Here is a 14564-nt window from a genome sequence, read left to right on the forward strand (position 1 = left end):
AGAGAGACAACAATACAATCTGACATGTTTATTAAAGTTGGTACAGTTAATACTTTTGTATTAACAATGCATCACATGACTACTTGTTTGGGACAGGGCATCCTCTCAGTGATGGACTGAAGTAAATGGACTGAAGTAAATAAAGCTGTGATTTATAAAAATGTAAATTGAATGTGTGTCTGCCATATGTATTTGTATATTTTAATGAGATAGACAGCACACATGTATTTATGCTTTTAGTTTACAGCAGATGAGTGGCACTGATGGCAGCTCTGCATGTGTAAACTCAGCATCAGATGTTGTTTTTTTTTCCTAAATAGTTCCATTTCCTAGTGAAATACACCATATTGTTGCTGAGCCTATTTCTCCATGACTTCTCAGTGTCCCCCCTCCATCTCTTTTTCACTCTGTCAGCTGAGGATCAAGGTGTCTACTTTAATGCCTGTCATTTACGGACTGCTTGGAAATAGCCGTGGAATAGCCTTGGCCTGGGCTGATGGCAGTGGATAAAAAGGATTGCTATTCACTCAGAGGGAGGTTAAAAAAAAAATGGAGCCCAATCATGGCCACGACAAACAAAGACAAAGAGTGAATGAATGAGAGCTGGAGGGTATGTGTGTGTGTGTGTGTGTGTGTGTGTGGAATGGGAATCATTGACAGAATGATTTAAATAGGATCGTACCATATCGGCTGAGGCTCTTAGTGAAGGTGGAGGAGTTGGAGATGTTATATGCAGAGTTCTGCTTTGGCACCAGGGCGATCACTGAGCCATCTGTTACCTGCACAACAACAAAAAAACACCAAAACACTCCTTGTATGAATGTGTCTCAGTAGGTGGCTCTGGCTCGCCTTGCTCACTGCCTGCATTTGTTTGTGTACCTGATAGTGAGCCAGCGTGTTGAGCCTTTTCCAGTCATTGTCGATCTTAGTCGTGACATCTTCATCTTGCAGAATGATTCGGGCCATCCGACCTTGACGCCATTCTTAGAGAAGAGGGAGCAAAGTTGGAATTACAGAACATGAAATATACCTTATCTTAAAATAATGTAGGTCAATATTGAATACTGGACTGTGTAAGAAAGGGGTTCAATCTGCCTCAGCTTTGTTAAGCGCTTTTTATTTATTTTTTTTTTTACAGGTAGCCATTTTCGGCCTAAACGTGCAGAAAGAACACATTGTACACCAAATTCTCAACAGCATAAAAGCACGGGAAAACAACAAGCTGACCTGACCTCATGAAAACATGAAGACGGATAAATGGGGCTAAAAGGTGAACAAGAGGCAAGAAACTCAATTTAAAATGGTAACGTGTGGATATCGATATGGCTTAGGGGTTACCCTTTATCCATCCATCCATCAATCCATTTTCCTGTCTAGATTTGTCCTGTAGTAAAGGGTCGCAGGGGGGCTGGAACATGTTCTAGCTATCCATGGGCTAAACTTGGGGGGTACTCTTCATTATACAACTCTCGCAGTCTTTCTATGAGACTGAGTTGGCGGCAATAGTTAAACATGGCTTTTTATTTTTTTTTCTCCTTCCTAAAAATGGACACAAATACCTCCTATCATCAATTCTGTCCGCTGTTCGTAGGTCTGTCCCTTTTTTCAGAGAGACAATCATGAGGTGAAGCCACCATGTACAAATGGTAAAGTCACCCTGTCACACTCAGTATTGAGAAATTAGGAATCATGAATACTGAAGTGAAGACACTCTGAGGCACAAATACAGCCGTATAATGCATGATACAGGACAGAACTGTGTGTCTTACCCAGGTCCATATCAGAAGCCTTTGGCCTTTGAGAATAGGGGCTGCCTTTGTACACTGCATCCAGCAGCTTCTCTTTAACCTGAGTGATGGTGTCACAGTTCAGACACTTGACCGTCACCTCGGGGGCGTTCTCATTCTCTGGGTTTACGCAGTGCAGCGTCTGGCAGAAGAGCAGGTGGAAACAAAAGAAATGGGTGTTAATTTAGGGACATCGCGAGGACCATGCCAACAGCGAGACGTTGAATGGTTGTTCAGGTGCATTCGAATGTATCTGACAGCATTTTCACACAGATATTTGAAAAAGCTGGACAGCTTCCTGGTCCGCTTTAGACTGTTTGGGTACATAATAACTCGGCTTTCACACTTGGGTGCTGACCAAAACAACTGCAGCGGATCATGCTGACAAGTAGGCCCGTCTGAATGTTTCCAATCCAAACCTGAAGTGCTTTGTTTGGAGAGACAGTGTGGTTAACACAGGGCAGGAGACGCACTGGTTCGTGGACAGATCACGTTCAAACACAGCTGATGCTGATCCATATTTACCAGACCCCCCCCCGTCAGACTCCTGACAAAATAATAAACTGTCTACAACTTTTCTGTCAAAACTTTCATCAAATATGATTAAAGCTTAACAACTCATTGAGTGATTCACTCTGAAGCAGACAAAACAAGCCTCGAGACGCAGCAAATTTACTGACCAGCGTTTTGTAGTCAATCTGTTGCCTGATGAGCTTGTCCTCACTGAGGGAGTAGCGGGCTTCTCCTGTGATGGCGTCAATGGGTCCCTTCTCCATCTGCTGCTTGATGGCACAGTAAAGCATGAACAGAGGCTCCCCAGCACACTCCTGGTGAGAGAGGAAGCAGAAACAGACGAGTTATCTGCTGTTCAAAGCATGACTTTTTTTTTTTTCTTGGATTCTCTTTATTTGAGAAGTCCTAACGAGGGAAAACTGTCCATGACAGTGAAGCCTGGCTAAAGCTCACACACATTTTTCTTCCTACATTTTCTGCCTGAAAAAAAAATTTACATCACATAAAATAGCACTAGGCAATAAAGAGGACAACAAATCTTTAGCAAACATCCCCATCTGTGGCTATTACTGACAGAATTTCTGACATTCTTTAACAAAGCCTGAGGGATGGGACACAGTAAGTCTGCAACAGCACATATATAGTTTCATGAGAATCAAAGACAAGCACTTGTAGCCCAAAGCGGTGGGTTGAACCTATTTCTGAGTGGACTTGCTACAGGCGTATTTTAGCTCCTGACCACAGCCAGAAGAAATCTGACTGAAAGATGGCTTCTCAGGCTGATCTGTGGCTGTTTTGCCTTATAATTTTTCAGCATTTAGTTAGAATGCTGCTCTATTAAAGATCCCAACACTTCAATGATGTGATTGGTTGAAGGTAGCTTGTTATAGATGGATGACAGAGGATAAAGTAGGTATTAGACTGAAATGTTGATGGAATACACAATCAGCCACAGAGGAAATAAACACAAGCAACAGATGATGAATTGTCCATAGCACACATAGCACTGATCCATCTGTCCGTGTCCTGTTTAAAATCCTTCCGCAGTAACCTTCCCCTTTTCTACTGAAACTCAAAAAGTATTTTAGACACCAGCCCTGAAAGCATTCCTGTAATGCTGTCTCACAACATGAAGGACACTGCAGTGTTACATAAACATCTCTCTTTCTGCGGAAAAAATAAATAATGTTACATAAATCTTTTCATCCTTCTCTCATAGTCAAGCCTGTGTGTCCAGACACAGATGTTATAAATATGTTTCACATTCTCCCCTCCATCAAAGACACTTGCCAATCAATAGTGTCATTAGTCATCACTCGAGCTGAGGGAAAACACTCCCAGCTGAAGTAGAAGCAGTTTAGAGGGGAGAGAGAGGACACATCACGGCCAATACTCATCCTGACGAGAGTTTAATGATCGGCCGCGCAGTGCTCAGGGAGATACTTCAGACTGTGTATGTGTGTGTTGGAGATGCATGAGGTCCAGATGAGAACAGGGGAAAGTACTAATTTATCTGTCTCACCTTCAAGCACACTCAACAGCCCGCTTTTTCTGTGTAACACACACATTCCTCCTTTTTTCTGCTGTATACCTGTAACAGCAGCCCTCAAACGCTTGCTGTTATTTCATCTTCCTTGTCTACTTCCACACAATATGTGTCCTCCTTTTAGCTGCTTTTGATTCTATCATCCTGTTTTCCTTTATGTTCCCTGTAAGTGTGATTGATTAGTTTGTGACCTTAGGTAGAAGAAGATAATACACATTTTATTCCACTCTTAGATATTGTGCAGAAAGTTTTAAGTGGACTCAACACATCAAAGGACGTTCTGCAACTTCTGAATGTTTCTTCGGCAATTCACACATACTGTAGATGGGAGACTTGGGTCCACCATATCTAATGAGTCACATAAGAGGTCTTCTTCTTCTAAATGTAGGAGGGACTAATATATGTGCATGTTTTTTCTGTTTAATGCACCATTTCCTTTCTCCTAATTGTCCCTCATCATGCTATCAGCCATTACTTCAGTCCTCTGCCTTCCACATTTGTTCTGTCTACTTTTTACTTCACTCAGCCTTTCGCCCCCTTCTTTCTCTCCAAAAAAGGAATGGGGGGTCATTTCTCTTCTTCCTAACTTCTAACCATCATGATGCCGCCCCTCATCTTCCCTCTCTCCACCACTTCTGGTGCCCACTTGTAACCCCCTTTTTCTCTTCCTCATTCCGCAGCCATACGCTTAAAGAAGCCTCGTTAGCATCTGGGCCAATTAGGTGGGCAGCTGCTAACAAGGCAGAGCCAGCATACATCACACTGTTATGCTTTCATTTCAGCTTTCCGCCTTCGCCGATCGACCCGCTGCACGCCTGTCTACGAAATTTGCCTTTACCCCACATACCGGCTTCATTAAGGCTGCCTAATTGTATGCTGACATTTACATTTCAAGGATTTAACGAAGGCTGTTGCTGTACAGACAGAGGAACAAGCTAACATCCCTGCAACAGTGGAAACTATTAATCAGCAGGAATGCTGTCTGATTATTGTTTTCTAGGGATAAAACATTGAAGAAATGTACAGTTTGGGTGCATTTTGATACACTGTGAGGACAGTTTACATATATACATTATCAGCCTGTATGTACAGTATAATGCACAACACTTTCCTCATCTCCCTGCTTTATGTGCCTATAATAACTATCCATTGCACTGTTAATGTGATTAGGATTATAATGGCGTGCAAGGACAACTTTAAAGCTTCTAATGTGTAATTAAAGTGCACAGAGGAAAAGGGAAACTACTGAGAAGGGAGTGAGCAACATCAGAAGACAACGCCTTGCTTGCTTTTGTTAAACAGTCACTGTGAGGGTGTCGGGTAAGGGGGGGTGTGTAGATGGCAAGGAAGAAGGAGGAGAGACAGAGTGTAAGGACGACGGAGCAAGCGACATCCCACCCCCTGTTGAGGAAAGATGACCTTAAGGCAGAGGGGGAAGACACTGACAACAGAAACGAGACAGATGAAAGAGAGATCAGAGGAAGAGAAGATGTGAGCTAAAAGAACAACAGATAGATCAGTGAAGAGGACGTGTCAGCTACAGGAGGAAAATTAGGATCGGCTTGAGGATCTGTGGACTAAAAAAAAAAAAATACAAAAAGACATTAAAAGCAGAGAAGAGAAGAAAAGCCTTTGATGAATCCGCCTCTTTATTTGTACTGCACTGCTAAGGTTAGAAAGTGTGCGGCCAAACAGGAAAAGCATTTTAATAACCAGACGGAGATAAACTCAACAGAGTGATGATATAAGCCACGGGCATTTAACTCTAGCACACAGGCTGTACTGCATAAATCTACATTATATAATGATTATTATTTAAAAGTCTTACCTTGAGAAACTTATACAAGAGGAATGTGAACCAGTTGGTCAGCATCTTCTCGGCCACAGACTCCGTTCTAACAGGGAAAAGAAAAGAAAAGAAAAAAAAAATACAATTTTCTTTTTTGACTTCTGTTTTTGGGTCAATGATGTTTCCCAGAAACATCCACCAGAAATATAAGTTACATACATACATGTATCTCTTTGCCTTTAATCATTCTGTGACCTAATTAATGCTGCAGTCCCCGGATGGGAAATACTGATTTAAACCCAAGTAACGATTCGTTCATTATTAATTCAATACGTGTTGATTTGTGTGCTCAACATTCACACTTCTGTGAAACATAAAACACACTCTCTAACTAGAGATCAATTAAGTCAGGAATCATCAGCAAGACCATTTTACAGAAATTATTAGGAAAAAAACTGCAGCATAGCCAAAAAAAAGAACTGCAGTTAAGTGGCGTAAAAACCAAGTCAGTCACTTTTTTCACGTCCCCACCTCTCCACTCAAAACATGACTGAGGATGGCTGAATTATGACATCTACTCTTTAAGATGTACATAATCTTATTTAATTATTTGTAATTTAATTACTCTGCTCTACTGCTTGCCAAGAAAGCTGCTAAACTGATTGTGCTGTTCCTATGACAGCAAAGTCTCTAATATGTTTAATTTATAGACAGAAATAAAGATTTTTCCTACATCAAAATGAGAAAAGAAAACTAGATACAGAATTATTCAGTATGTATGTGCAAAGCGTTGGAATATGTTAGACTGAGACGATTCCACCCTCATCCTCTAACGTCTTCCTCACCTCCTGAGCAGCAGCTTGGGGTGGTTTTTGCTCTCCAAGTTTCTGTCTATCAGGTCGGACAGCAGCTGTTTCAGGACCCCGGTGGCGTACTCCATCTCCCCTTGCAGGGCCGTCATGATCAGAGATGCCACGTTGCCTCGATCACGCATCGAAAATGACCTGGAAACGCATTAAAACTTCATTAATGCCTCCTGAACGCTTTTTGCTGAGTCACATCTGAAGCCGCACGTGCACCATTAACCTCATGGTGATTTGTTGAAATATTAATGCACATTTAATTTTAATTAAATGGTGTTCTCACTCTGTTTTGCTATAAACCATTTGGGTAAGTGCTTTGAGGTAATTTTGGAGCTGCTAAAATGTTTTTTTTAACACCGTTAAAAAAATATTTGCCCTAATAAAATGCACAGCTTCTTGTACTGGTAAATGTAAACAGGTAATTTTGTTCACCTCTGAGCCTCCAGGGTTCGTATGAACGTCAACAGGAAGTGTTTCTTGGTCAGCAGCTGGCCAAAGAGTGTGAGAGCCTTCTCAACATTCGCCTGGACCTGGGGGGGAGACAGGTGGAGGTTAGAGGTGCATCTCACCTCCCCTCAAAATGGAGCTTTGAGAGAGTAAACAATATACCATAACACTCTGACCCACTCTGAGTAAAGCAAAGAGTTTTTCCCCAGCATATGATGAGCTGAGATTGGCTTGTTAAACAACAAGGTGAGGATGAGCGGCTACTCCCTCCCCTGCTGTGCTGCTGTCTGATGTGTGTTTCACTTCAAACGATTTTTAGCAGACAATTTGACACGATTGTCTTCTTGAAATCAGGGGGGGCGTACGGCTCAAAAGCATCCTCCGGCTGAATATCAATAAGATGAGAAGTTCAACACGCACTGTGTACGTTTTTATAAGATTCCACATTTACCACTTGCCTGAATAGGTTACACTAACGGAATCTTTTAGTAATGCTTCAACAAGCCGCTGCTGTCACTCCCGGGCTATTTTTTATCTTTTATCTGTTCAAGGAAGTTTCTAAAAATGTCTAATCAAACTGGCCTAAACCAGCCAGCATGACAGTGATGCTTGTGTCAGACAGAGAAGGAAGAAAGAGACGGAGAGGAGTGTAAAGAGGGAAGAGGCATCAGGGCATGGTAGGATTGTGTGTGTGTGTGTGAGGGTTGGTGACAGAGGTTCACCCTGCTTGTTCCACTGGCTGGCACCTGTCACTACTTATCAACAACACACTAAACCCCCTGAAGACGCCTTCATGTCGCTCACTCGCTCTGTCTTCCTCACCGCTCTAATTCTCTCTCTCTCTCTTATTGTTGACTGTTTCACATCATTGGTCTGTCTCTCCTTTTAATTTTCTCATCTTCTTTGCCATTGCATGTCTCCTACATATTCACATTAACACACACATCTGCACCCCCCCCACACACACACACACACACTCTCTTTTCTCTATTCTGCTCCCCATGTACCACTGCAACATTTATTCCTCCTCTGCGCCGACGTGCCATAATAAAGTGTCTGGGCCTCGTTCTAAAGTGCTAAATGAGATTCTCAGGCCTCCAGGGTGGATACTGAGTGTGATGTGTGTGTGAGAATCAGAATCAGATGAGAGTGAGACACATGGAAACGCATGTATGTACTGCAAAGTCTTTTTAGATTTGAGACAGGTAGGTTTGTGTGTGTGTGTGTCAGGCTGTGTCACACAAAGCAATAAAGGTTGAAGCACTGCTTTACCCAGGCCTTTGGATTACACTGGGGGAAATAAAAAGGGATAAGGAAGGAGGTCTAGACATAACAATAACATACATAAACATCCTATACCTCCATGTTTTACATTATGATGCTTTAGGAACTAGCATTAGGCAAAAACAAAAAGCTAGAAAGTCATTTTGGGACCAATTTGTGACTGTCTGTGTCTCCCACTGAGCTCCACACATTAAAATACACCCAGCTACACTGCAGGGGAGAGTTAAGAAAGGCAAAGCAAATGTATGCAAATGCTCTGACGCAGTCAAAAACAGCGGCATGCGACTGCTGACACCGTTGATGTGTCTGAAAAGGAGCAGTGGCGGTCCAGCAGACAGACAACAAAGTCCTGTCAAAGCAAAGAATAAAGCTTGATGGCAGCAACACATTCTGAGAAGTGCAGATCAGAGTTTGTATGAAAGCACACATACGGTCAGCTGGGCCTGTGTGGATTTTGACAAAAACAAGACCGTGGCGACTATCCAACTTTGATGATATAATGTATAAAATACGGCACTTTGTCAATAGGTAAAATACAAAAATACATTTTTTGAATTAAAAGTATAAATGCATTAACATATTGTTGCATTTAAAAGTGTATCTGAAGTGTTACAGTATGTTATATTATATACCCTGTCAAAAGAGTCTGTTTTGAAATCTGCGTTCTGGATTAGAGCGATTAAATTAAGCTATAAAAGGTCAAACAAATTATTCCTCGACTCCAAAAAGTCAGCGTTCCAATCAAAGTCAATGGAGCAGGACCAGATTCTACATCTTAATGATTCTGCTGATTACAAACTCTCTGCTTTTTAGCTTTGGAAAAAGGGGGAGTCCTTGTTGACGTGCTAATAATATTACTTTTCTCTGCTGCTGGTGAATCAGTCTGATTTATTTCCCTGAATGAGTAATTGTATAAATGTATAATACAAGCAACAGTCTTAGTTCCTCTCTTTGTGTTTTTGCTTCTTACATAACATATTTTTTCCTACATCATTTCCAAGCAATACTCACTTTAAAAATCTTACATCAAGAGATTATGGTCTGTCCCATGAGATTAAACTAACCATGATGCTGAGGCACTAGAAAAGTTGAGTACATTTAGACAAAGTGGATCAAATATAGGTCATGTGATGGCTTTAAGGTGAACGGCGTCTGGGGTTTGTTTAATCGCACATCTCAGTCTTTTCTTTGATGAAACTTGTCATGGGATAATGACTGCAGAGGTATTAGGCAGCAAGGCTGGAGGGGCTTTTTATTACCATTAAAGACAATTTTTAAAATACTTCTCAGAATGCATCAGCTCGCTGAGGTGAACGACTTGCTTCTTTGGTGTTAGTTTGTTAGTGCAGCTGTCTCGCCTGCAGATTTGTATTTTTTTTGCAGTTGATTAGTTGTTTCAGTTTCAAGTCGGTTGGTGATGTACTGACCCGTACCTCCATCTCCTTGAGAACAGGGTGGTCTTCGATCCCCGGGAACAGGACCCTCATTGCATAAGTGCGATAGTCCAGGAAGGGGATCCCGGCTCCGTCCAGCTCCTGGGTCAGTTCGTGGATGTCCGTCTGGAGCTCGGCGAAAGCTGCAGAGGAAGGAGGCAGGTGGAGGTGGCTCAGTAATCATGGTGAAGATGATGGTTCAAAGAGACACACTTGATATTTCTAGCAGTGTTAGCTTTCTCTGTAAAGCTCATCATCAGGGCTCAGCCAGGCCAGGTGTTGGAAATCTACAAGGTCAGTTCATTTCATTAGAACTGTCTGTGAACCATCAGTGAATTCACTCACAGCAGCTCGCTAAATGTGAACTTTTGCATTCTTCCTGAGAGTTTTTTTAAACTCAGCACTGACTGAATGGTGTTACTGCACGAATGATGATGGATGGAACCTGAGAAAGAAGGGCTGCTTAATAACTGCAGGGTTATCAGCTGAGATTTCCACAAATATGTATTTTCCAGGGTGAGGAAACATGTCAAATGTGACAAATTTCAAACAAATGTACATGAAATTAATGGAAACATGATGCTGCCAGTTCACCTCCATCCTGAGTCAAATGCTACAATGTCAATGATGGCAAAGATGGACAGTGGATGCAGTATGCAAGTACAAGTACGCTTATGACAGCACTGTAAACAATGTATATGGGTCAGATGGAGATCCTGTCAGAGGAGGGAGGGCGATCCAGACTGAGTGCATAATTTCAGGTAGAGTTTAGGTCTAATAACATGGCTAGACAGAAATAAAGGTCAGAAATGATGAAGAAAGAAGCCCGCAGAGACAATAAATGAGCACCAAATTGCAGACAAGACCATGAGGGAATACAAGGATACACAGATATTAAATCACTGTAAGAGCTTCAGAGTCTGCAGTTACTTTTAAGTGAAGGAAAATGGTGACTTGGTGTCTCAGTCCTGATAATTTAACTTATACCTTTGCAAAAAAGCCTGAAAAAAAACAATGAAGCCAAAGGGAAAAGTAAGAAAGAGAGAAAGAGAGAGAACCAGGAGACAGAAAATAAAGTTCCTGGAAAGGAAAGTCAATTAATTGCATGAGTGGATAATTATTAAGAGAGCGACGGATGAGTTTTCATGCATAATTTCCCCCAGCTGTTATTGGACTGTTTGGTCCACAAGAGAGATGGAGAGGAGAGGAAGCAGAGGAGATGAAGGAAAGGAAGACAAAAGGAGGAAGAAAGATCAGGAGGTAAAGAAGAGAGGCTGGCAAAATGGAGGGGATTCACAAGATTAAGGACACACATGAGTAGGCGTGATTTGAAGGTAAGCAGAAGGCGAAAGTGATGAGTAAAGAACAGGAGAGGAGGTGAAAGAGATGATGGCAAAGTCAAGATACAAATTAGATGTAAGAGTCTTACATAAGATTATAATTTTTCAAACTAAGCTGCAGTTCCTCAAGGTGCCACTTGAGGGTGGCTCTAAAAGAGAGACAGATCTCAATAAAACCTTCAGGTTATAAAGACAATAGCTGTCTGCCCAGGTGTTACCTGCCAGCTTCAGCTCCACACACCTCTTAAGTCTGGCAGGCAGACACAGCAGACACACGTGCAGCCAAAATGGTGACTGACTTGCAAAACTGCACTTCAGGAAACATGAGGGGGGATATCATAAATGGTTTATTCATATTTATATACAGTGTATGGTCTTAACAGCCCAGGCAAGGAAAAAAAAACTGAGCAGGAGTGTGTTTTAGTTTATACAATGCACATGATAAGTGTGTTTATCCTGTTAAGCAACATTTCCACCACTATCTGAGCACAAAGTCTGTGAAACATCCAAATGGAACACATATAAACTGGACACATTTTAAGAGTTTTCCGTTTACATTCACTGATAAAACTAATTTTGACCACAGCCTGAAACACAGCTTTAGATCTGAGCTAGTTTATCATCATCACTCTGAGGTTTTGTGTGACTGCAGGGTATTATGTTGAAATAATCAGATATTTTTAACAAACGGAGCTCAGCTTCAATTTTCTGCTCTGTTGCATTTAAAAATGTATGATTCCAGTTTACTACAGTTTACAGTAAGAAAAAAAAGGTCAGGTCCTTGTGCCACGAAGAGGAGGCTTCTCTTGATAGACGGTGATGAGGAAAAATGCATGATAATGGAGGTCTGAAGCAGGATGGAGAACTGCAGAGCCTGCAGGGCAGGAAAAATGGCCACTCTCATTCTAATTCTTCTGGTAAGTGTAAGGCTTATGCCGTATGTGAAACAAACATTCAAATATTCTAGAGTGCTGCTCTGACATGATTTTCATTTATATGCGGCTGATAAGAGCTTTCACCGGCTAGGAAAGTCCTCATGTGTTCCTGATGTGACAAGACCTCACTTGACACACAGTCTGGGTTGTAAGGTATGAAGATGTAACAGTATAACTCTGCTTTGCCCATTCATTCCCCCCTTTGGTTTGCTTACTACTGTGAAGGAGGATCTCACAAACATCTTTATTACCCCCTCTACACTGGAGTGACACTTGCCAGTTGTCATACCTAAGTATCTATGACTGCTAATATGCCACTTATGGATGACTGAACTAAACGTCCTTACACACAAACACGCTTCACTTTTTGCCACCGCCCACCTCTTCTGTCCCCCCCCCACCCACGTGCACCGCCTCGTCTGTATAGGCCAGCTGGAAGTGCAGCAGGCGGGGCGGGGTGCCTTTGAGGGGGTGGGAATAAAGCCATGCTTCACTTCCTGGAAGAACTAAAATACTGTCTTATTGAGGGGGGAAAACACAACTGACACTGTTTAACTGAAGCACGGCAACATTTTTAAAATGTCACCTCATCCTGAAAAAGTGTAGCACTTTAACTCAAAAGCTCCACTTTCTGTTCTTCTGACAATGGCTGATACAGTTGTGACTCTGCGTCATGTCTGTAGTGTAATAACACTAATGTAATTTTTTTACCATGGCTGTGTCATTGTATTGAGTGTAAACACCTGGGCTGTTCTTACATCTGCCATCCACACACACAGTCCTCCCTCACGCTCTCTCATCCAAGTGTTTTCCATTTGCTCTCTCATTCTGCCTCTCCCTTGTCGGCACACGATCCCCTTGTTGCTTTGACCTGACGTGGCCGTCTGTGCTCTCGCTCTCTTTTCCCTGTCTGTCTTGCTGTTGAACTGTGTTTTCAGTTGTCAGTTAAGACAGATGACTGACATGTTAGACAGCGCTCTCCGACTCCATCATTATCAAAAGAGGTGTCCATTTCTCTACAAGTCTCAATCACTCTTAAGATTAGAGGCTGCACCGAAAGCCTTATAATGGAATGACAGTATAGGCTGTAAACTCCGCCTAAACCATGTTAGTAGAAGGGAAAACTGAAACCAAATGAATTTTTCCTAGGACAGTTTATGGCTTGTTAGTGATGATTACAGAGTCTATTCTGTATACACTCCTCAAACCACAAGAGCCTGGAGCCTTGGACACCCCATCATCGGTTGAAACGTCTTTCATAGATATAGATATTAGGCTTTGTGTGTGTTGCATTGTGTACCTTCTTTACACTCCAGGGCCACTCTAGACTCCAGGTTGTCCATTTGTAGCTGAAGGCGTTTCAGAGTGCGGTCAGCGTCTCTGGACTTCCTCTTGTAGGCTATCAGCACGGCAATGATGACCAACAGCAGCAAGCCACCACCCCCTCCGATGCCGATGATAGCAGGAAGCGTTAGCAGGCTGTCGGAGTAGATGTGAAGAGTTCCAGGGGAATACTCGAACCCGCCAGCACGGATCTGAAGACACATAAGCCATATTGAATAATCAGACCAAAGTTCCTCTAATTCCCTGCTTCTTTCACACAGTTATTCACAGGAGAGCTGCTGGGTACAACCTGTCGTCTTCTTCTGCTGCTGCTGTTGACCACTGAATGGCCGCAACTGTTAGAGCTCTGTGTATTGCTCAAAGGGAGCTCCACCAAAGTCATTAAGGGCAAGGAAATTCCTACTTTTTACTTTTTCCTACCCAGTCTATGGGTTACTACTATAGCACTTACAGAAAAAGAGAGAGAGAGGAAAACATGCAGCAGGTCAGTTCTCCAGCAGCAGATGGTTTGAGAATAGATGAGGTGGTCTGAAGAGATCAAAAGTTGCTGGTCTGATGAAAGAGAAGCTGCTTGCCCCAATTTCTTCATAAGGATCATTAAATTTTTATCCATTCTGCACTCACACTAAACAGGCAGCTCTTTGACAGGCTTATACTGTGGGGGCTTACATCACCTTGACTGCTGTGAACATTTCTTGTAGGAAAGGTTTTCGATTCGTGCCTTTAGGGGAGAAGCTTCAGACGCCTTTGATAATGAAGATCTCACAAGTTGCTCACCTCCTTTAATGCTGCATTATCTGTAGAGATTTAGGCCCACTGGCTGGGTTAGATACTGCGTCTCGTCCCTCTTATGGCAGTGAATGTAAATACACAAATACCACTGACAGATGCATTTGATGTGCGTATGGTGTAACACCCATGTAACAGCTAAACCAAGATATCACAGAGAGTAAGAAGTGCGTCATCAATCCATATTGATTATGAAACAGCCGACATCCATGGGTAGTGCTGGTATTTCGGAGTACACTGTGAGACACACAACTGCGCACACTTTCTCTAAATGCTAAGAAGAAAGCTAGCTTCCACACAAATGGTGCAGCTAATTCTAAATTCTGAAAGTCTGTTTTTATCTAAACATTGTCTTGAATACTTCACAGGTATTCCTGCAAGAAACAATGTAGCCCCTTCCCTTTTTTGGGTGACAAGCCCCTCCCCTTTTTGGGTGACCGCTAGGCTCTTGTTTACATAGAAAGACATCACTTTGTGCCAGCGTGGCAATGTCA

The 14564-nt window shown here is 42.3% G+C and overlaps 1 protein-coding gene across 1 annotated transcript in view; it reads right to left on the minus strand.

The window, feature by feature from the left end:
- plxna1a (plexin A1a) overlaps positions 1 to 14564 on the minus strand; it is a 194522-nt gene that overhangs the window by 8525 nt on the left and 171433 nt on the right. Inside the window, exons 20-28 of the mRNA XM_028409537.1 lie at positions 13238 to 13472; positions 9663 to 9805; positions 6931 to 7028; positions 6481 to 6639; positions 5675 to 5741; positions 2468 to 2614; positions 1770 to 1929; positions 880 to 983; positions 683 to 779 (exon numbers count right to left, since the gene is read on the minus strand). Coding sequence (XP_028265338.1) covers positions 683 to 779; positions 880 to 983; positions 1770 to 1929; positions 2468 to 2614; positions 5675 to 5741; positions 6481 to 6639; positions 6931 to 7028; positions 9663 to 9805; positions 13238 to 13472 — 1210 coding nt within the window. The remainder of the gene's footprint in view (positions 1 to 682; positions 780 to 879; positions 984 to 1769; positions 1930 to 2467; positions 2615 to 5674; positions 5742 to 6480; positions 6640 to 6930; positions 7029 to 9662; positions 9806 to 13237; positions 13473 to 14564) is intronic.

The sequence above is a fragment of the Parambassis ranga genome, chromosome 7 (assembly GCF_900634625.1).
Source record: "Parambassis ranga chromosome 7, fParRan2.1, whole genome shotgun sequence".
Classification (NCBI taxonomy): domain Eukaryota; kingdom Metazoa; phylum Chordata; class Actinopteri; family Ambassidae; genus Parambassis; species Parambassis ranga.